The 22120-nt window shown below is 26.9% G+C and overlaps 2 protein-coding genes across 5 annotated transcripts; one reads left to right on the top strand and one right to left on the bottom strand.

Moving 5' to 3' along the window:
- Window positions 1-1088: 1088 nt before the first annotated feature.
- Window positions 1089-10597, bottom strand: amx (TM2 domain-containing protein 3 almondex). Its single transcript, XM_043052820.3, has 5 exons — window positions 10350-10597; window positions 8801-9138; window positions 6145-6304; window positions 4107-4182; window positions 1089-1351 (listed from the first exon to the last, which is right to left on the bottom strand). Exons 1-5 carry the CDS (start codon window positions 10435-10437, stop codon window positions 1180-1182), a joined length of 834 nt encoding a protein of 277 aa, XP_042908754.2. The 5' UTR covers window positions 10438-10597; the 3' UTR covers window positions 1089-1179.
- A 77-nt stretch (window positions 10598-10674) lies between these two features.
- LOC107451525 (uncharacterized) lies at window positions 10675-21339 on the top strand. Of its 4 annotated transcripts, none has more exons than XM_043052822.3 (4): window positions 10675-10738; window positions 13210-13526; window positions 15029-15178; window positions 19008-21339. In XM_043052822.3, exons 2-4 carry the CDS (start codon window positions 13247-13249, stop codon window positions 19232-19234), a joined length of 657 nt encoding a protein of 218 aa, XP_042908756.1. In that variant the 5' UTR covers window positions 10675-10738; window positions 13210-13246; the 3' UTR covers window positions 19235-21339. The 4 variants fall into 4 exon arrangements, with proteins under 4 accessions (XP_042908756.1, XP_042908755.1, XP_042908758.1 ...); XM_043052821.3 differs by having other exon boundaries at window positions 10679-10765; XM_043052824.3 differs by having other exon boundaries at window positions 10685-10712.
- The last annotated feature ends 781 nt before the right edge of the window (window positions 21340-22120 follow it).

Genomic DNA, 22120 nt, shown 5'->3' with positions numbered 1-22120 from the left:
ACGTTGATGTCAACGCTGATAGCAAGTAACTATGTTTTTTTTTGTGGCAACATTTTTGCTGCCATTTCTAGAGTGATGCCAAAGCCAAACAATTAGAATGAACTTGTACAAATGATATGAAAACACAAGAGACAAAAATTAGAATTAATTCAATTTATAGTGACTTTAATTCATAGTGAGTGTTGTCAAAGAAAGTATTTAATTTAAATTAAAATTTAATTTTATGTATTAGATTGGATTTTCTTTCTATACAAAAGAATTTAGACAAAAGGTTAGGAAAACTAAAGGGAAAAAAAAGATTGAAATTGTTTCTCCTGGTAACAATGACGAAATAATAATACTAAAAATCAAAAATTTAAATAACTCATAAAATGAAAGTAGTATGCAACATAACAATGGCACAACAAATGAAGTTCAAAGATCTAATCTAAAGGTAGCATGTACAATCCAATTTCAGTTGCTTTTTTTCCTGTGACAAACTATTTAGATAAATTTTACAAATTTAAATCCACTTAAAATTGTAAATCTTTTACTTACATTCTAACAGAGCAAAAACTTTTAAGTTGTGCAAAATCAAATTATTGGGGAAAGTTAATTTGTTATAAAATTTTATTTTGAACTGGACATCAAAATGGCTACAAATAATTCTTCAAAACTATTTAATACTTCAAAAGTCTCTTTAAATCTATCCTTAAAAATACAAAACCATGGTGGCAATGTTAATATTTGCTCAATCTAATGTGGTCATTTTTTTTATCATACCTATTTGGTTTTAGATATATCTTTGGACGAAAAATGTAATTGGATTTTTAGTATATACATATTTTCAAAAAGCATCAACAAATCTAAGATATTTACATATGAGTCGAGTGTTGCAAAATTTTGATACCACCGAAGATAAATATAAATCAGATAAAAACTATTTTCAGTTCAAGTCAATCTTGATCCTTTTGGAAAAATTCAATGGCTACAAAGTTATTGTTACAAAGAAATATAATACAAAAATTAATACTTAAATATAACATTATCTCCAACTGCAATTTTTTTGTAGCAAAATTATGTACAGCAAAGAGGAATAAATCTCATAATTTTTTTCAGTAGCAGTAAAAATTAGCTTTAATAAATTAATAATTAATTTATATACAAAGTATCAATTTATTTACATGGGTTAAATAACAATTAGTTTCTTATGTACAAAGAACGGTCAGCAGGTCCTAAGTATCCAGTTGCAATCAAAATTACATCTACTAAAGTCCAAACTCCAAGACCGCCAAAGCTAAATAATTTTCCAATTCCTTCTTGCCACATGCCCAAATAAAAACGATCTACTCCAAATCCACCAAATACAATGCTGAAACATAATGCATTATATTAGACACATATTATCCAACAAGTTAAATTTTTTTCTTCAAAAATGAATTCAATAAATTTTTAGAAACTAAGAAATATCTTTCTTCTAGGCATATGAATTAAAGTCAATGTCAAGGACATAGGAAACAAAAAATTTTCTTGGGGGTAGTAGAATTGCTTATACATTCACAAACATAAAATCTGGCCTTAAAAATTAGTGCAGTTATTGGGAATTAAGTTTTCTTTTTGGAATGTGCTGAATATTGTTTCTTCACCAATGTGAAAGTTGAAAATCAACTATTCTATTTTATATTTATAAGTTATGCCAATTTTTAAAAAAAGAAGAAAAAAAAACAATCTCTGATTCCAGACTTGTCTACCATTTCGAAAAACTAATGATTGGTTGCGAATACAGCAGATAAGTAGAGAAATTTGTTCTAATCTAATATTAATAATTTTATATGATAAACGTTTTGCTCCTTTAAAGCTTTTAGAGAAAGAAACTATAAAGTGTTACTTTGTAGTATGTAATAGTTGGGATCAGAATTTTGCCTATTTTATTTCTTATTTTAAGTAGATATCAAACTTTGGTGGAAAATTTATTGACACCTTCATTATAGTTTTTAAATATTTCAACTTTATTGTTCTAATTATATGAATATGTATGACTATTAACACTTGCTTGTCATTAAAATTTGCAAGACTTTCAGAGTTGTTTAAACACTGCATCAAGAGGTTATGCCCCCCATTAATGTGTGAGTTTTGTGACATAGAGATTTTGCAATATGTTTCAAATTCTTTCAATTTAGTTAATAGTATCCACCTGACCTCACTATTCCTTACTTAATAATAATTCTTTTATTGAATATTTTAAATAATTCTATCAGGAAAAAAAAAAAGTTAAAATCGTAAAAAATAATAAAATACACTTCATGGCTTTTACAAACTCAGGGAACATTTTTACTGGATCTAGTTTCATCACTTAGCTTAAAATGCACCTATCAGATTTTCGATTTCCAAATGCATAATTCATATCAGTTTTTATTTTGATGAAAAGTTATAATAAAAAATACAGTCAGTACAGAGTTGATAAATATTTAGTATTGAAATGATGATTTTGTTTACAAAAGAGTGGAACATCTTCACTTTTCTCTTAAGATTTAAACTGGGGGATTAAACTTTTTTGGCTGCTTTCAAACTGAGAGTCATAAGATCTTGGAGCGAACACCGAAAACTTCATATCAGAGAGCTTCCCAATGTATTAAGTAAAAAACGATAAAGCCCCTTCCTTGATCACCTATAGATTTTACCCATCAAAAATATTTCAGTTTTCATTTCATATAAATAATTTAAAAAAAAAAGATTTTGAATTGAACTGTTTTTGGAACGAGCCAACAGTGGCTCGTTTATATTGATAGAAACAACTTCAACAAAAAATAATATTTTTTTAAGTTGTAAATAATTTTAGCACTAAATGTGACAAATTTTCTTTCAGAACTTTATAAACTATACAGACATTAAATCTACAAAATCGTAAATGCACAAAATATATAAATGAAAAACATATTCTATTGCAACAAATCTTTTTTAAATGATAGTGAACATTGAAAAACAGCTGCAGTCAAACTTAATTTAGTTTTTTAAACTTCCAAGCACTTCATAAAATACAGTAGGTTTTAACAAATTACAAAAGTTAATAGATTACTTATAATTTAATTGCAATAACTTAGTATAGAAGATAATAATTTTTTTAAAATAATGGCACACTGTACAGTAAAAATTACACTATAATAACATTTGAACCAATTATCTAACTCTAACTTTCATGTACTAAGATGCAAAACCTATGATTTAATGGTTAAAATTTGAAGTATACAATTAATTTCAAATTAATTTCTGAAAAATTGCATTTTTAAGTTATTAAATCAAATAAAAATAATGTACTCTTCTTTTTTTCTTAAGTTTGAACTCTTAGACTCAAAATATGAGAAAATGGGAGAGAGCCACAATATTGAAAATATAATAGTCCTAATTGTTTACTCCAAAGAGCAGTCGAAAGTTAGAGCTTTCTATACCTAATTTTGCTTTTTGTGTATTGCACCATTTCTAGAACTACTTAAGTGATTAAAAAAACTTTTTTACACAATTGCATTGATTATTTATATTTAGATAATACCACGTAAAAAACAACACCTTTTTATTATATTTTAGAATTCTAGGATATTAAATTTAATAAAGATCGGGAAAAAGTTGATTAGTAATCTAAACAAAGTTAGTTGAATTGTTTCTCGAAATTAAAATATAAAAATTTAACAATATTTTAACCATTAGGATTACATCTTAGTTTTTTTTTTCTTTTTGTGCATTGTATACTATCTTTGAAACTGAAGAAGTGGTACACAAGTAGAAATATTAATTGAATAAAAAGTTCATACAACTTAAATATATACTGCTGCACAATAGAAAAACCAGGATAAGTAATGAAAAATTCTAAATGGAGATTTTTATATGTTTGGTATTTTGTATGATAAGCTCAAAAATGCAACAAAAAAATATTATTTTCCAAAATTAAACCATTTTTATTAGTTTCTTGAAATTCTATTTTAGCTTTGATAGTATTTGCCAAGGAAAGAAAATTGTTGTCAAACTGTTTTGCTCAAAATCTATCATTAAGCATTTAGGTTGTTTTTTTAATTGCATGGCAGTATAGTACATGAAAAAAATTATTTTATTTTAAAAACAAAAATACTACCAACCTTAACAGCAATGCAGTTCCCCAGCTATAACCTTTAGTCCAATTACAAGGCACATGTTTATGGAAATCACGATTACCTTAAAAAAATTATAACAAGAAATTTATTAAGAGCTCAGAATACTTACATAATTGAGCAAATCATGGTAACAAGCAGGTTGTCAAAATTTTTTTTTTATCACTTTAATTTAAATTTTGATTAAAATGTTGCATGATAACAAATCGCCACTACTGAAAAATTAAGGAATCTGAGTTTTAATCCATGAGGTTGAGTTTTAAAGATGCTTACAAGTGGTAACTAAATGAATAAGTAACTAAAGTAATAAGTAAGTAATAAGTAAAGTAATAAGTAATCATAAGTGACTAAATGAAATAATAATTAAAATAAACACTAAAAATTAAAATTTGCACTCATAGTTTTTGTTAAACAATTCAGGTTTAGACTTCTAAATGAACTTTGTTTTAGCTGTAAAACAAAATGAGGTTTTTTTAAACTACACAAAACTATTTTTTCATGTATCAAAAATAAGTTTATTCATATATCACAATTGAAAACTCACAGCTTCTCCCACAAGTAAAAAAAAATAAAGATTTATCTATTTAATTTTCAATATTACTTCAAAAAAATTTTCTGATATCTCTTTATATAACATAAAATTATAATGGTCTGATACCATTTTCCATTGTTTTCAGCGCATTTTTATTGGCCGGAAAATCACGTAGTAGGATCCAGTTTTCCCCCATTCATTTCCATATTGTTTAGGTTGTCATCAACATAAAATTAACAAAAGTCGTAAAGGTATTGTTTTCCTTTAAATATTTTTCTATCCCTAATTTAAAGTTATTTTTCATTACTGCTATTATTAGCAAAAATTTTAAATGATGGTTGAGAACTCATCAAATTTGTTTGAACAATATAATGTATTAAGAATGTAAATGTTATTTAAAAAAATGATAATTAAAAAAATCACTTCTGTTCACCAAGAGATCTAAATGTTTATAATACTAATAGATAGCAATATTTGGACATGGGAAGTAGAGGCGCAAGAGCGTAAGTAAACAGAATTCCTTTTAGTACATAGATGTTAAGTGAATATTTTTAACTTTAGTAGAAAAACTGTTTTCTGCCAAGAAAAAACAATTATTGCGAAGCAATCATTGGGGTTGGTGAGCGGTAGCGAACAGATGGCTTTGCCCCCTAGTTATAATATAATTTCTGATATTACTTTAGTGATTTAATTACTTGAGATAATTTTACTACCATGATTACGAAGATTATTTTCCCCAATTTTTTGGCATATTCTGTAGTATAACTAATATTCTCAAGTAATATTAAAAATACAAAATTAAACATCAAATTCAATTTTTTAAAATTTCAAAGGTTAAATTTTTTTTAAATTTCATTTCCGGAAAACAAAATAGGTTTAATTTCATAAGATAAAATCTTTTTTCTGCAAAAAAGGCAGAGATGATAATATGTACCGATTTCCCCTAATTTGCAAAACTATTTTTCAATATTTTTTTGTAGTAACAGAGATAAGTTTTGTAGTAATACTACTAGAATAAAATAGTAATACCACTAGAATAAAATTTTGTAGTAATACTACTAGAATAGTTAACCATGGTTTATAGTGGACTTATTAAAAGATTCACAACCAGTTGACTATTACCAGGGTTGAATTGTAGTTTGCTATAATAGCCCATATCTAAAATATCACTTATTCTTTTCAATTCTTTATAATGGTATGCAATCTTCAATACAAAATACTGTACAACAGTTCAAAACACTATACTTCTAGTTCAATTGCCCAAAATATGTACTCGTCTCAGCCTTCCCACCCCCTTACTTGGTCCAATGTTCTTAGATTTATAAAAAAAAGTTTACAAATATGAATTTGTGAATTGAAATGTGATCTATAACGAAAATTAATTACTGTATTTAATAAAATAAAAGATAAAATATAACAGACAAGAACTAAAGAATATTATTCTGAAAATAATAATATTTTAAAGAAATGAGTAAGAAGATATGTTATACTAACCTAAACATAAAATATGAGGCTTCACAGAGCATTTTGTAACATATCTTTGGCGAGGAGAACTAACTACATGGCAGGAAGTATTTCTTTGGCAAACATGCTCATATGCAGGAGTTTGATAACAGAAGCGACAATTATATGTTCTTATGAAAGATCGGTTCCCCTGAAAATAAATTAAAAAATAGCATAAAAAACTATTATAAAGTAGAATTTTATCCACTTTTCAATAGAAAAAAATCAAGGCCATACCCAGGATTACTTCACAGGAAGACTACCCTAATTATATCATTAAAAGTAATAATTAAGGCCCGGATTTTGATGACATTTGCATTTTTTTGCATTTTTGGTCTTTTAGAGCATTTTTTTAGATTTATAGGGCATTTCTCTTTAAATTTTGGGGCGTATTTTGCATTTTAATGCATTTTTTAAAGTTTTCGGTTAATTTTTTCCAATTTTTATTATTTTTTATCAATTTTCATTATTACAATGGCTTCCAAACAATGAAGAAAATCTATAGGATATTAACAGGTGAAGCAAAATCTTTTCAAATTGAAGAAGAATTGTCAGTAAGTGAGACCGTCTTTTTCAAGTACACACCTATAACATCAGTAGACGTTGAAAGAAGCTTCTGCAGGAATGAAAATTTACTCTCAGACAAGAGACGCTCGTTTAAATTTCAAATTATCAACAACAAAAAATTAATAATCCAATGTAATTCTGATATTTAGTAATATTATGAGATGGGAGTTGTTATATCCCTCAAAGTTTCTCTACAAAAGAAAAATATTTTGGCGTCAATATATTTTCCTTTTTTTGTTATTTTAGGATATAAAACATATTTTTCAAACTTTAATGAACGTAGAACAAGTATTGCATTGCTTTTTTTTTAAATGACTCATAATAATTTTAAAGAGCAAAACATTTTTTTAATTCAATATTTTTACTATATTTAAGGCATTTTTTGAGCAAATTTTTGCATTTTTAAGGGCATTTTTTGCCCTTTTTAAGGTCATTTTTTGCACTTTTTAAGGGCATTAGTTGAGATTTTTTAGGTCATCAAAATCCGGGCTCTAGTAATAATACACTTCCCTAAGGTAAAACTGTCAACATAACAGAATTAGCAATTACTCACTACATAATTAGTATGATTATAAGAAAAACTAATATTTGTATCAACAAAATTATCTATTTTTAAATTAAAATAACTTAGTGAAGTAGATATTTTGTTTTTCCTAGAAGTATGTAATTTTCATAAATTCTATTTCATCTTAGAAAATATCAAAACTTTAATAGTGCAATCAATCTGGAAATAAACAAATTAACTACAATTTTTGAAAATATTTTTTGCCAAATATATGCATAGAATTATCATACTACTCTTATTCCATTGAATAATTCATATTCCTTTGACAAATTGTATTATTTAAAAACTCATTATTAATTTTTGTGAAAAATCTCATATTTATATTTTAATTCAAATCCAAAACATACATACAAATAAAGCTGTTGAAATTTTAAATGGTAACAGCAGGTATCTAACAAGCAGACAATTTCAATTTCACTAACAAAAACAGTTGTAATCAATTACAACATAAAATATAAATTTGTCATTATTTTAGTTATTGAACATCTAACCAAAAACGACCTTATTTATTTGAAATTTTTTTAAGCCTTTCTTATCTTATGAATTCCAAAGGTGTAACTTCATATTTTTTAAATAATAAAAATCTTACTTATAATACAAATTGCAAACATTTAGTGTTTTAGCTGAAAACCTTCTCACAATTTCACACAGATCAATAATTATATCAGGCTCATCTTGGCTAACTTAGTTAATCTTTCTTGTCCCATCGAATTTTGTAACTGAGTTTTTAATCTTTTCAATGGAGAAAATTTTTCCACTCCTTCTGAAATTAAAACCCTACAAATGATCAGGAACAATTACAGAAGTTTGTAAATAATTTTACTCACTGTAAACTACCTTCTATCACCAAAAAAGAATAAATAAAATAAATAAACAAACAAATGAAAATATTGGAATAAATGAAATTGTTTTGCTCTAAAGACAATCAGCCAAGAAAAATCACACAAAAAATCAAGATCAAATGCTTTATGGATAATAATAACCAGGGGTCTGTCCAAGCCAAATTTACTACCATTTAGCGGTACCTTCACAAATTCAACTTTAGGAAAAACGGTAGTTTCACAAAGTACTTTTTCTCAAAATTTTATTTTTGTGTCTCGTAAGAAACATTAAATCTATATTTTTATAATTTTTTTGTGTTGATTTTTTAATATCATTTATAATTTTCATAAAATAGGTTCCTCTCGGAAAAATCTAGACAGACCCCTGATAACAATAAAAACAACCATTTAACTTGTACCTCTAATCTTTAAAAACTGTATTAATTAGGAAAAAATTTTCATAATTTTCTGTTTATTACTATAACAAAATTAATAATCTCAGAAAACTAAAGACAAATCATTATTAAAAAAATCAAACGTCTTTTGAAAATAATCTAATTGTTTATTCAAAGTTCAAGAGTTTTAATACAGAATAATATATTATTCTGATCTTGGTATATATGAATACATACCTCATTATATAATCATATATCACATTATATTATAGTATATTTATTATAATTCTTTTTTGTACCTGGCACCTTGCATAACTTTTAGCTTCACAAGTAACATTTACATTCTCCCCATAAACACAATCATTGCTTAATGCTGGGCATTTGATGCAATTTGCTAGTAGTGAATGACACGGACCAATTATATGACAACTATCTGAACCACCATCTGTAGTGAGACTTGCAGTTGTAGTATGATTGCTATCGGCTTTCTCAAATCCACCATGTACTAAAGAATCAGCATGAAGTTTTATATAATCAAGTGAAATTGAAATATTATCAACATTATCCACATGAGCTAACATGTGTCTCTTAGCTGAATGCCGTAATGCATGGGAAGAGCTGAGAGGAAGTAGGCTATCTGTAATTAAACATATATATTTATTATAAATAAAATAACTGCAACAAATATAACTTTAAGAACAGCAGTGAAACCTAATGCCAAAGATACAGATTTTCAATTCAAATTCTATTAGCAATTAGACTATCAGGGTGCATTGCCAAATCTTTTAACAAAAAACAAGCACTTATTAAGTACTTTTCAAGCACTCAAAAATTATCTTTAAGCACAAGATACATTAACAAAATGCAAAATAATTTTCAAAAGCCTTAGATAATCATGAAAAATAACCAAAGAATGCTTTGTCTTGATTATATTGGCTATTATAAAATCATCAAGAGAATTTTCAGTTCAATATCAGAGGGAGGTAAAAGAAGCCTGAAATTGAGATTATTTTGCAAAATGCAACAGATTTGCACATGAGAGTGCAAGAATCTCACCGAATCCAGGTCAGTATATGCATATGCGGACTCGCAAGTATTTCAGCAAACATGTAAAATTATTCATGTTCTTATACGCTATGGACCAGCGGTACACCGAAATAGATTGTGGCTGAATGAATAGTGCATAACATTAAATAGAAAAATGTGAAAAGCTTGCTTTTGCACAATATGTGGAGAAGGGAAAATTAACCACTTTTTAAAAACATCCATTAAAAAAAGCACCTTTAAGGGCTTTTGAAACACGAAAATCAAAAATAAGCACCTTTAAGCACTTCTTAAAAACGCTATGCACCATGACTATATTTCACTTGCTTCACTCATGCAAATACTAAATTACAACTCACATGAGTTTTCTGAGAACAGCATTTAGAACCTCAGAATTGATTTAAATCATTAAAAATGTGTCCTTACATTATGTACCGTAAGCCAAAAAAACAAACAAAGGATCTTCCTGAATAACTTTTGATCGATCTAGCCTTACGTTCTAGGGTTAAATCTCAATAGTTCGAGAGGGTAACCTTAAATATGCTAATTAATTAGTGCTGACAATATTTTAAAATAATTTAAGACAACATTTAAAAACGCATACTTTCCTATTCATATCAACAAGATTTTGATAAGATATTGAGAGAAAGCTTATCTCTGAATTGAAAATTGACCTCTTCAAGAAAACTATTGATATAATAGAACATCCACAAAGTTGCAAGAAAAAAATTTTATTGGTAAATCAAAGAATTTTTTTGACTGAAATAGCAATAAAACAGTTAAAGAGATTAATAAAAAACTAACTTTTTCTTGAATTTCTGACGCCAATACCACCAATACATAAAACGAGAAGAATGAATAAAAACACTATTATTTTTTTCTCAACAATCATGTGTATTTATAAAATAAAGCTTTTATTAAAAAATGAAAACATTTAACAATTTTACAAATACTTGCACCCTTAATTCATAATTTCATTTCATAATCATAGCATAGTCATCAGCATAAAAAAACTACTCATGTTGACCAAAATCATTTTCGAAGCTTATTACTAAACAATAGATTGAGCTTATAACTTTCTTTGTATAGATAAGCAACAAGAACGGTTAACATTTTTCTTTACCTGTGACCGAAACGCATGGACTGTTTATTTACTTTTTGCGTGTGGTATGTTGATTTGGGTGTGTCAAAGTGTAATTATTTATCAATCAATTAATTAGGTTAAAATATTACTATTATTTAAATTAAACCTATCATCTACATAAAGAAAATGTTTCTAAACTTTTTTGTACTTAATAATCAAAAAAATTTCATTTTCCTCTTAATTTATTCATGGAACAGAAAATGTTTCTCTAAACGAAATTAAATATTTTAAATTAACTTAATTTTGCCCTCTTATAATAAAAATTTGAAAAAGAAATATTGTGCATATCATAGATCATATGATTTTAACATAAAAATGTTCGCTTACTAGTTTTGTTTTATGTTTCTTTGATACATTTAATTTCATTTAGTTGTTAACACACTAATGTAACATATCTATGATAAATAAAATACTGTTTGAGGGTTCCATAGCTCTTTTTTTATTATTGTAATGTGATAAAAGCCTAAAGTCTTACTTTTTCTTATAATTGCTCAATTAAACTCTTAAAATTTGCAATTACATCCGAGTGACACTCCTTTAGTGATTAAATTTTTGATCAATAAATCTCAAAAGGTTATTACGCAAACAAAAATATTTCTCTCTCTTATAACTTTTATCAGGTTTTAACACACAATTTTAAGAATTGTTTTAAATTGCCTGTGAATTTAAATTTTAAACCTCGATAATAGATGTTATGAAGGGAGATAACCATATTGTGATCTATGGCAGATTAATCTAAAACTCTTGGCAATGGCTCTCAAAAAACTAAAAAAAAAACATCATAGAAAGGGACCAACTCAAAATGTATTACTTATTATAAAAAAACTTCATGAAAAGGGACTAATTCGAGAGGTATAACTTGTAGCTTCCTGCGGGCAATTAAAAAAAAATCACAAGTATTAAATCTATTTGACACCTGGGCGATTGTTGCCACGACAGATCACGATACAGATATAACGACAATGGTTGATTAGGAAAAGATTAATTCTTCTTTTAAAAAATTAAGAAATGTTTTTTCTTTTTTAATTTACCCAATCAATTGTCCGTGTCACACTTCACTTTTCCAACAGTAATTCCCTATTTTTTTTTTTTTTGGTGGTGGTGATAACTAGCTTTTCTTAATAAAATCATCTTAGTGGTAATAGTTGAAGATTTGCTTCCTTCATCATATACTCAATTGAAAAAAGTTTTTTCTTAAATGATTTCAAAGTTGTGAGGAAGACAAGATGATGTTTTTTTTTATGGTTATTTAATTTCCTTTTGCTAACTTTCTTTATGCAACTTTATTCTTCAATTTTATTACATAGAAATTGCACGCATATTAATCTTAGCTCCCTTCTTCTTTAATAATTAAAAATTTTACTTAAGAAGCTGCTCAAATGTTTTTCTGTAATATTATGTTCGAAACACAATATATTTTTAGAATACGCAACTTCTGTAAATTTATCAGGGCTCGAAAAACCTCCCGTCCTCGGCGGTCAAAATTTGCCCGCGGACAACAGATTTCTCGAATCCGACGTCCACGCGGACGGCCCTAAGGATCGTTAAGCACCAGAAAACTTCAGCCCTCCTAGCCCAAGTTATTCATAAAGACCTAATGCAGCAAAATGACCCGCAATACAGCAACATACAGCGATTGGTGGAATAGATGTTTTCTCTGTCTGGGAGTACTGCAGCGGTTAAAATAGGCTTTTCAGCGATGAACTTACAAAATAGGGCCTTAGGGCCGTCCACGCGGACGGCCCTAAGGATCGTTAAGCACCAGAAAACTTCAGCCCTCCTAGCCCAAGTTATTCATAAAGACCTAATGCAGCAAAATGACCCGCAATACAGCAACATACAGCGATTGGTGGAATAGATGTTTTCTCTGTCTGGGAGTACTGCAGCGGTTAAAATAGGCTTTTCAGCGATGAACTTACAAAAAAACACATTACGTACTGGTCTTAAACAAGAAGCGTTAAAAGCAATTATGAACATCTACCTAAATGGAAAACCCCCTTCAGATTTCTGTGCAGAAACCTCCAAAAATCGTTGGCTTGATTGTGGAACTGGCAAACGTCATATTTGATTCATTTAAAAAACACAGTACCCTCGGATAAATTGACATTCCAGATAACTTGACCTTTGTCATTAAATTATTTCATAAAAGAAATACTAGATTACAATTAGTAACTTAGTATATTTCATTTATTACTGTATAATGTAATCCTAGTATTTGTAATCCTTGTAACTACTAATTCATTGTGTAATTTATATAAATGTTAGTAGTAAATAAGAGAAAATTATATTTTTATTTATTTAGAAGCTACGGGTTAATTTCCAAGGAGGACGAGTACGTTGTTGGACAAGCCGTCCTCGGGGACGGGTAAAATTTCTGAGTTTTTTCGAGCCCTGAAATTAATCTTATTTTTGTGAATTTGTGCAATCAGAATTTTAGGCTGATAAATGTAAACTGTTTTTAAAACTATTTAAAAATGTTTTTAAAACTATTTTTTCTATTAACTAATTATTCTTTTATAGGATTTCCAGGGTAAATTTACCATAACATTGCTTCATCATGGTTGAGACGCCTCCGCCGAAACCCAGATCATCATCATACCTACTCTTGGGTAGCATCTTCGCTTTTTTTGCATCATTGATTCTCTTCATTTCATTTTGCAGCCCATATTGGTTGGAATCATATTCCAGAACCTATTCTGAATTTGTGCGGATGGGCTTATGGAACTTCTGTTTCAAAAATTACAGGCATCCTTCTTATCAGTATGATGAATTGTTTGATGGTTGTCACTGGGTATTTAGCTATAAATACCAAAACATACGAGATTGGATGCAGCCAGGTTAGTTTCCTCACATTTTAATATGCATATTATATTTTCTCCCAAGGTTTTAGAATTATAGGTTGGAAATAAAAATTAAAAATAAGTGATTAGGTTACCAATGTAGTTTATTTTGAATTTGATATTTTGTGGTTGTTATCTTCCTAAATAAATTTGTTCTCTTATATCTAGTTAATTATGTGAACTTATATTATTTTTAATTTATCAAATATTTTGTCCAAAGATGAACTTTTCTAAAAAATAAAAAACAGTTTGTTACAAATTTCATATGCATATTAAAGATTGGATGCAGCCAGGTTAGTTTCCTCAAATTTTAATATGCATATTATATTTTCTTCCAAGGTTTTAGAATTATAGGTTGGAATTAAAAATAAGTGATTAGGTTACCAATGTAGTTTATTTTGAATTTGAAATTTTGTGGTTGTTATCTTCCTAAATAAATTTGTTCTCTTATATCTAGTTAATTATGGGAACTTATATTATTTTTAATTTATCAAATATTTTGTCCAATGATGAACTTTTCTAAAAAATAAAAAAGTTTGTTACAAATTTTCTTAAAGCTATGTATTTTTTATTAATTTTAGACGTTTTATTTTGAATTAATCTTATTTTTGTAAAAGTTTGATGTTATTTACAGTTAAATAACTAGAACTAATTCTTCATTTTAAGGTTATAATATTAGTAAAATCTAAGCAGAATATTGTAAAGTTATATTTTTTTCATGATCTCCAAATCAGATCTTAAAGTTATTTATCACTCAATCAGTATTTTTTTTTTCTTTTTGAACTTTTTATGATTTATCTTACTTTGAATCTTGATCAATTATTTAATTTAATCATAATTTACAGTTTTATTTACCATGGATTTGCTTTCTTTTTTCATGATATTTTTATGTGGACAAAAAGAAGAAAAAAAGCATTGTTCTGCTTTTGACAGAATAATGGAAATAGTAAATAGTCTAATCTAGCAAGGTTTTAAATTTTTGTATTGTACAATTGAGTTGTAACATGAAATGATTTTTTTAGTTGGTTTATTATAATAATTGTTCTAAAATCACTACATGGATGAAAATAGAATCTTAATTATTCCTCTAAAGAGATTATTTAGACTACAATTTTTTTTATATAAGCTTCTATTAGACTTCTAAAGCTACTATTTTCAAGGAAAGTTTTTGTGGAAATCCTAAATATACAAAATTCTTTTTTAGATAATCATCAGAATTTTGGTTATTTTTAAAAGAGATATATTAATTGTACTCTATTAAACATTTAATTCTTTATTTAACAAGCTTTAAAAAACAGTATAAATAATTAGGCAAATGTAACATCTTCGAAACAAATGTAGTTAATTAAAATGTGGTGAGTTATATTCAATGTCTTAAATAAATGTTATCGGCTTTTTATAATACAATCTAAAAAACGATATCAATTTACCAATAGATTTAAAAAATTATTTAAGTGAGAAGTAAATATTTGTTAATGACATCTTTTTTTTTTCTCCAGCCTGGCTAATATTTGTTCAAGCAGTAATGTCGTTGGCTGTCATTTTTTCTTTGATGTCTCTGTCATTCACTAGCCTTGTTCTAATGCGGTTCTTGATGAAATTTGAAGTGTTTCTGATAGCTGCTGCCTTCATATGTGAATCCATTATATGTAAGATTCTATAATCAATCATTTTTTGTAATAATATATATCTATATATTTATATGTATGTACCATCAACAAATCCACGATTCTGGACTGATCAAATTTAGTATAAATTGGTTTGAAAACACAGCGGACTTAACTCCCTTCCAGTGTTTTCATCATAGAAAAAAAATGGGTGAGAATTTCTCACCCTTTCTCAAAAACAGGGTGAGATTTCAGAAAGTTAAGTGAGATTTCTAAAAACTGAAAAAATACAAATAGACTTGAAAAAAAAATTTCTTTCATTATAATACATTTTTAACGTCTTCTATTTTTTTAAAGCATTGAATATTCTTGCTGCATTATCATAGAAGATTTTGCCTTTACTAGGTATTTGTCCATCTTACATTAGTGCATAAAAAATTTGAACGTCTTACATGAAAAAACCTTACCTGCGGTAAGCACGTGGTTGCAGAGAAATGTGTTCTGAAAGGGGTTCCGTGGCTTGGAGGGGTTGTGTTCTGTTGTTCGAAAAAGTTCTGAACAATACTGGTAAATAGGGAATCTAGATAACGGGGCAAATGTTGAAAATAATGAAAGATCCAGGAAGAAAAGTGAAATGGATTTTATTCTAATTGGCGTAATTCGAAGCTTTTTCCAAAATGTGAGAAATTCGCGAATTTTGAAATTGATTTATAGAATGCGCGAATTTCTCGCGGTAATCATTTTTTAATGCGAGAAAAGAAAAAAATATGCGAGATTCTCGCGTTCTCGCGCTGTAGTGAAAACACTGCCCTTCTGTAAAACTACCTCTGGCAATGCCACATCCAAAAGAATGAGTAAGATTTGATAAATCCATAAGATTTGATAAATATTTTGTGAAAAAGCGATTTGCTATTGCAGCTCTAATCAATCAGAAATTAGTTTTATCACAAGTTCTTATAAATTATTTATCATTATCTTCATATGTTAGGTTATCATAAGTAAAATCAAACTTAATAATTTCACAATGTATTATGATGGTGTTCCCAAATTCTTATTTTAAAAAATATATGAAATTATATTTTATATAAAATCTATTATAGTTTGGCTATATTTTACAACATTTCACACAGTTATATTTCATTCACCAAAAATTATTATAAAAATAATATTAGTGTCGTTACTAACTATTTTTGTGAACTACAATTATTTAATTCTAATAAGTACAAATTGAAATTTTAATAAAAAGTTTTGCATTGTAATTCTAAATTAATGGTTAAAAGTCACTTATTTGTCCAGAAAAAACATAAAAAAATCACTTTTTTTTCCTTCATCCGATAACATAAAGCTACCAGGAAGGGCAAAAAAGTATAAAAATAATAAAATGTTCAATTGTTCTAGCTTAATTAATTGTTTTGGCATGTGTCTTTCAGTTTTGTGTATGATTTTGTAATGTTGATTTGTAGTATTTCAATTCATTAACTTTTGTGTTCTTAATCAATATTTCTTATTAAAATATTTTTTTACATTATTTAATGGTATGTTTTAATTAAAATAATCCCAAGGCGTAAAAAAAGCATGCATCTGACGCATTTTACATTTAAATTATATTTTTAAAAGAATAAAAGTAGGTAAAGTGTCATTTTTATTTTTTGTCCTAAACACATATTTCTGAACTTTTTAAGTAACTAACTATAGTATGAAAGTGTCACAGAAGTAAATGCATGTTTTGATATAGTATAATTGTCTATTTGAGTATGTATAATCAAAATTCTTAGAATAATTTATATATTTTGTTTTACGCACCATTCTGTAAGTTAATTCTGTTGGTTGTAATTTTCATTTAATTACTGTCCCAATAGCGAAAAGTGTCTATAAAACAATATAGATGGCTCTAGTTAAGTAAAATATTACTACTAGGTTACAAAGAACTCTCTTCTCTACAGAACAGTAAAATTTAATTGCAGTACCATTTCTGTTTGGGTAAATGAGTGTAGATTCCCCTAAAAAAACCTGTGAGTGACTTTTTTTAGTTTAATTACTGTTCTTTGATTTTTCTACGAATAAATTGCAAACAAATAAAAAAGATTTGATTTGTTCAAAATGTAATAACTTACCTCTATAAACTATAGATAGTTTAAAGTAATTAAATACAGTACAGAACCCCTTATCCGGAAATCGGAAAACCAAAAAATCGGAACGAAATTCGATACATTTTCTCGCTATTTTTAAAAGAACTTTTTTTTCCTAATAAGATTTTACGATTTTTCTTCCTTTTTTTAAAGATGTTTACCTTACCATCATTTTGGAAATAATCGTTAGTGTATTACTTCATCGTTTATTCTTATTTTTAAGATTATTTCCAAATTTATTTATTTTTTAGTTGGGTTTAACGATAAAAAAACGGCTTTTTGTAGTGATTCAGAAAACCGGAAAAATTAATTATCCGGAATAGCGACGGTCCCGCCCATTCCGGATAATCGGTTCCCTACTGTAGTTGTTCATTCATTTGACAAAAACTATTGTGTGATTACAGTACCTACATGGAATGCACTTGAAGGGGACAGTAAATTACCTTAGGGTCTTTAATATTTGAAAAACTTTCAATGTGTTTAATTCATTTGGTTAAATTATTACAAGTTTAGTTCCTTTATTGTCAGATTTCAAATAATAAAAGAGCATTATTATTTGACTATAAAAACATTAGTAGTATACTTAAGTGTGCAAAATTTTAAAGCTAAGAGGACATTTTTGATTGCTATTAATATCATTAGGATAATTTTTTTTAAAGTGTATAGATTTACAATATCAAAATATTAACTTGGTAGAGTAAAATTAAAAAGCTAAAAAAAAGGGGGTAATTTTGAGTACATTTTTAATTTTTCTCTTAATTGTAAGTTGATTACTCATTTTTGTGCTCCTTTTCCACTCTTATTAAGAATTGAATAATTTAAAATATCTGTACAATAGCTTTAAGTTATATTTTTAAAAAAGTTATTATAATATAACGTAGTCAAAATTTTGTAATTTAAATTTTTTTGTCAGTTTTTATTTAAAAAAATTGTCAGAAGTAAGAATTTTGTTACTAAAAAAAAAATATTTAAGTATTATAGAAATTTCATAAATATAGGTGATTAAAAAAAAAGACCTAAAATAAAATTTTTACCTGAGTAAAAATTTAAGTGAAATTTTTCTTTGCTGTTAGGATAAAATTTTTTATTGGTCATATGCACATTGATTGTTCTTTAGTTAAGTTCAAAATATAAGTTTGCTTGAAAAGAAAATTTTAAATTGGTTAAATATTTGTATACTTTTAAGCTAATGATTTTTAATCAAAAGGGATAAATTCAGTATTTTACACAAACTTTTTTACATTATATTTAAAATACATAATGAAAATAAATACCTCTTCTTGGCTATGAGATAGTATTAAGAATAAGAACTGGAGTAAGGCAGATTTAGAGACACTGCCTAACAAACCTCGTCGAGATGCTGTAGTCCTCTTGTCTCCTAACAACCTGGGAGAACACTTATATCGCTTACATAGTATGACCATCCACTGTCGACTATGTGGCTCTAAGGAACCTTTGAACCGAAAACATCTCCATCGCTGTAGGTCACTTCATGGACCTGACTCTGAGACTGCTAAATTGACGTGAGAGAGCTTCTGGGAAAATGACTTTGGTTTTTTTTTTTTTTTTTTTTTTTTTTTTACTTGTTTGTGTGTTTTACTTGTTTTACTTTCTTGTGATTCCTTCTGATGTTTATTGTTCTCCTTTGTTGTATTTGATTGTTTTCCCTACCATTGGGAATAAAAAAAGCTTTTTTTTTTTACATTTTTAATGAAACCTATTTTTTTTCTAATATTTTCCAGCTGTCATAATGTTTCTTGGAGTCAGTGTGTTTGGAGGAATGTGCTATGACAGATCTTGGCTTCAATATCCATCCTTCAACCATTTGTCCTGGGGTTATGGCCTAGCTGTTGTTTCAATGTTCTTTCACATGTTTTCTGCTTTTTATTTGTATGCTGATACAAAGAAAGCTCAGGAGTACAGGAAACGATCCAGCAATCTTGTGTATAACATGCAACCTCGTTACTAAAGATTGCATATTATACACATTTTGTTGTATCAAGTCATTATCAGTAATTTTTTAATTCTCAATTGAAGTAAACCATTCTTATAATTTCAATGCAACCCTTGGCATGTTGATCTTTTTTTAAGTCTCCCCATATCAATCATGTTGGCCTTGTTTAAGGAAAAAAGAACTGATCATATTGAAACAAAAATTGTCATGAATCTGATGTAATATTTTGATATCAGAATCTGTATTTAGGACTTGCTTCAATTGCTATATCATTTTAGAAGATATCAATTCTCATATTTTACAAGAGCATCATGTATTCTAAGTAATTTGTGCAATTGTTTAAAAATGTTTTTTGATATACATAGCTAAACAATTTCTGTAGATGTTAAAAAATTCAAATACTATAATGTGCTATGAGTAATATATTATCTATGTTACAAAAAAAATCCTGGTGATAAATTTTTTATTTACTCTATATTTTTATTTTTTTTTATCGTCATGCAACTATGTATATAATTTTTCCTGGCTGCCTTATATATCCAGCGATTTGAATTCTTCTAAAAATGAGCTATAAATCAAAATATTTCTATAACTAAATGCAAATTTTATGAAATGATGTACATTTAACTTATCAAATTTTTATATTTTTTTGGATAATTTTTTGTTTTTTTATAATAAATATTGTAAAAAAGTTACCCAATTTTAACTCCTGCTTATTAATATAAAAATAATATTTTTGTGAATCAAATATTTTAAATTTCAAATTTTAGTTTTATTCAATTCCAGGAAATATCTAATTTGTACTCACTGTAAACATGGGTGCCACTCTTCAGTTTTGAGAGAAAATCAGTAGATTAAGTTTCATAAATTAATCTCTTTTTCATCTGTTATTGATATTAAAATTTCTGTTTTTCCATAAAAATGTAACAAATGTTTTCTGTTAAGTAAAAATAACATTTTAAAGTAAGCATTGTTAATTTTCATCATTGTTGGGAAATGATGTAACTCAGTAATGGAAGAATGAGATTGAACTTCATTGCCTGCTTGCTTAAACTAAATTTGTACTATTGTTGTATCTGAATTTTCTTGTTCTTATTTTCTTAAGTGTTTTGAAATGCTAATCAAAATTAAATTAAGATTAATATTATAATAATTATTAATATTTCTTTTTCTTTAAAAAAAATTATTGAGATAGGACAAAAAATCAATAACGGTGAAGTGAAAAATAAGTAGATAGCTTCATGAAAAAATTCGTGGTTTATTATCCAGTGATTAATGTAAAAAGATGTTCATGGTTAGCTGTTATTTTCATCTTGTTTGCTCTAAAAATATTAATTAAAATGTTAAAAAAAAAAACTAGATAATTGATTTAATATATGAGCCCTTATCATAAAAAAGTACATTTTGGAGAAGGTGAGCTATAAATTTCTGAAAATTTTAGTAAACAACTCTAGATACAATTTGTCAAAAAATAAGCTCAGTCTTGAAATATTTTTAGAGTGGCACCCGTGCTATAACTCAGGAATGATGTTTCACGATATTTTGAAACATGCTAAACATTAGAAATTTATAAATGTTGCTAAAATCAAAGTATTAAAAATTATTTGGATTCTCAATCATCTCTCTATAAAATGTAAGTAGTTTTACATTTAAAAAATCTTACATTGAAATGCATATTAACATTCCAAAAAATCAAACTTTTTATTCCACAATTTCATTCATTTATCATATGTTTATATTTCATACATATGAAATATTAGATTCATAAATATAATTTGTACATATTTTGCTTATTCTTTTGCATTCCATCGCCTTTTTTCTTATATCTCAGGAAATAAATTGGATTTAGATAGAATTGAAAGTACTCAAAAAATTCCATTGACGATTCTAGTTTTCTTTTTACAAAATTAGTTTCGCCACAAACATTTTTGAATATTTTCAATTTTCTGGATTTCAATGTTTTCCCCATCATCCGTCCACATTTTGCATTTATGAGATACTTTATATGGGAAAACTTTACAAAAAGTTATTTTTAAAAACATTTATCTAGCTTGTGATCTGATTTTTAGTATTAATGGTTTTATTTGTATTTCTTATTTTAAATAAACGGTTTGTGCCTATTATTTGTCTTTTTCCTTCTTTTATCAAGAACATAAAATACATTTAAAGCTTCTAAAACTAAGAATATTTCATTTATGCCTTTAAATTTTTAAGTGTCAGTATTGTACTGAAATTATGTGTTACACCTTTTTTAAAAAGTTGATTTTGATTAGAAGGCAAAGTAATTGACAATTTTCCTATAGAAACAAACACTAAAATTGCAACAAAGCATACATTTTTATACCACTTGCCTAAGCATCATTTCATTAATATGGATAAAACCCTCTTTTCTTATATATAATCTGTGAAGAGAAATTTACTCCTAATCTACCAAGCTAAGTGTTTGGCTGGATTAAATGATTTTTTCCCCACTAAATAGATGTTTATTACTTATAGAATGATTCTATGCAAAATAAAAAGCGGTGGTGTGGTATCCAGAGAAATGCATGACTTTTAATATCCCCCCCCCCAAAAAAATTCACTTTATTATATTGAGATAGTTACTTTTCCATAAGATTTTTTTATGAGTAATACTTATTGTTTATTTATTTAATAAAATTTAATTAGTTTTTTTTTTCAAATAATATAATAAAATATAATTTAATAAAATTCTTATTTGTTTAATAAAAATTATTATTTGTTGTTCATCTATAAAATTATATCAGTTTTGGGAAGAGGTTTATAATTTACTTCGAATAAGAAAGAAGAAACAGGACATCTGACTTTCTATTTGTTCGTTTTAAATGTAGCGATGCATAATTCTTCTTTTTCCTTATAAAAATGCATGGGAAGGAGCAACTC

This window comes from Parasteatoda tepidariorum, chromosome 7 (genome assembly GCF_982258835.1).
Source record: "Parasteatoda tepidariorum strain Cologne lab strain chromosome 7, Ptep-v5.0, whole genome shotgun sequence".
Lineage (NCBI taxonomy): Eukaryota > Metazoa > Arthropoda > Arachnida > Araneae > Theridiidae > Parasteatoda > Parasteatoda tepidariorum.
This window is presented reverse-complemented; position numbering and strand designations above follow the sequence as displayed.

Excerpts from the sequence above, each read along its gene's own strand:
- amx (XM_043052820.3), bottom strand. The coding sequence starts at position 10,437 with ATGATTGTTGAGAAAAAAATAATAGTGTTTTTATTCATTCTTCTCGTT. Across the intron at positions 4,183-6,144 it reads GCCTCATATTTTATGTTTAG|GTAATCGTGATTTCCATAAA; the intron begins GTTAGTATAACA and ends AATTTTTTTAAG. Across the intron at positions 1,352-4,106 it reads GGAACTGCATTGCTGTTAAG|CATTGTATTTGGTGGATTTG; the intron begins GTTGGTAGTATT and ends ATTATGTTTCAG.
- LOC107451525 (XM_043052822.3), top strand. The coding sequence starts at position 13,247 with ATGGTTGAGACGCCTCCGCCGAAACCCAGATCATCATCATACCTACTC. Across the intron at positions 13,527-15,028 it reads ACGAGATTGGATGCAGCCAG|CCTGGCTAATATTTGTTCAA; the intron begins GTTAGTTTCCTC and ends TTTTTTCTCCAG. Across the intron at positions 15,179-19,007 it reads CATATGTGAATCCATTATAT|CTGTCATAATGTTTCTTGGA; the intron begins GTAAGATTCTAT and ends AATATTTTCCAG.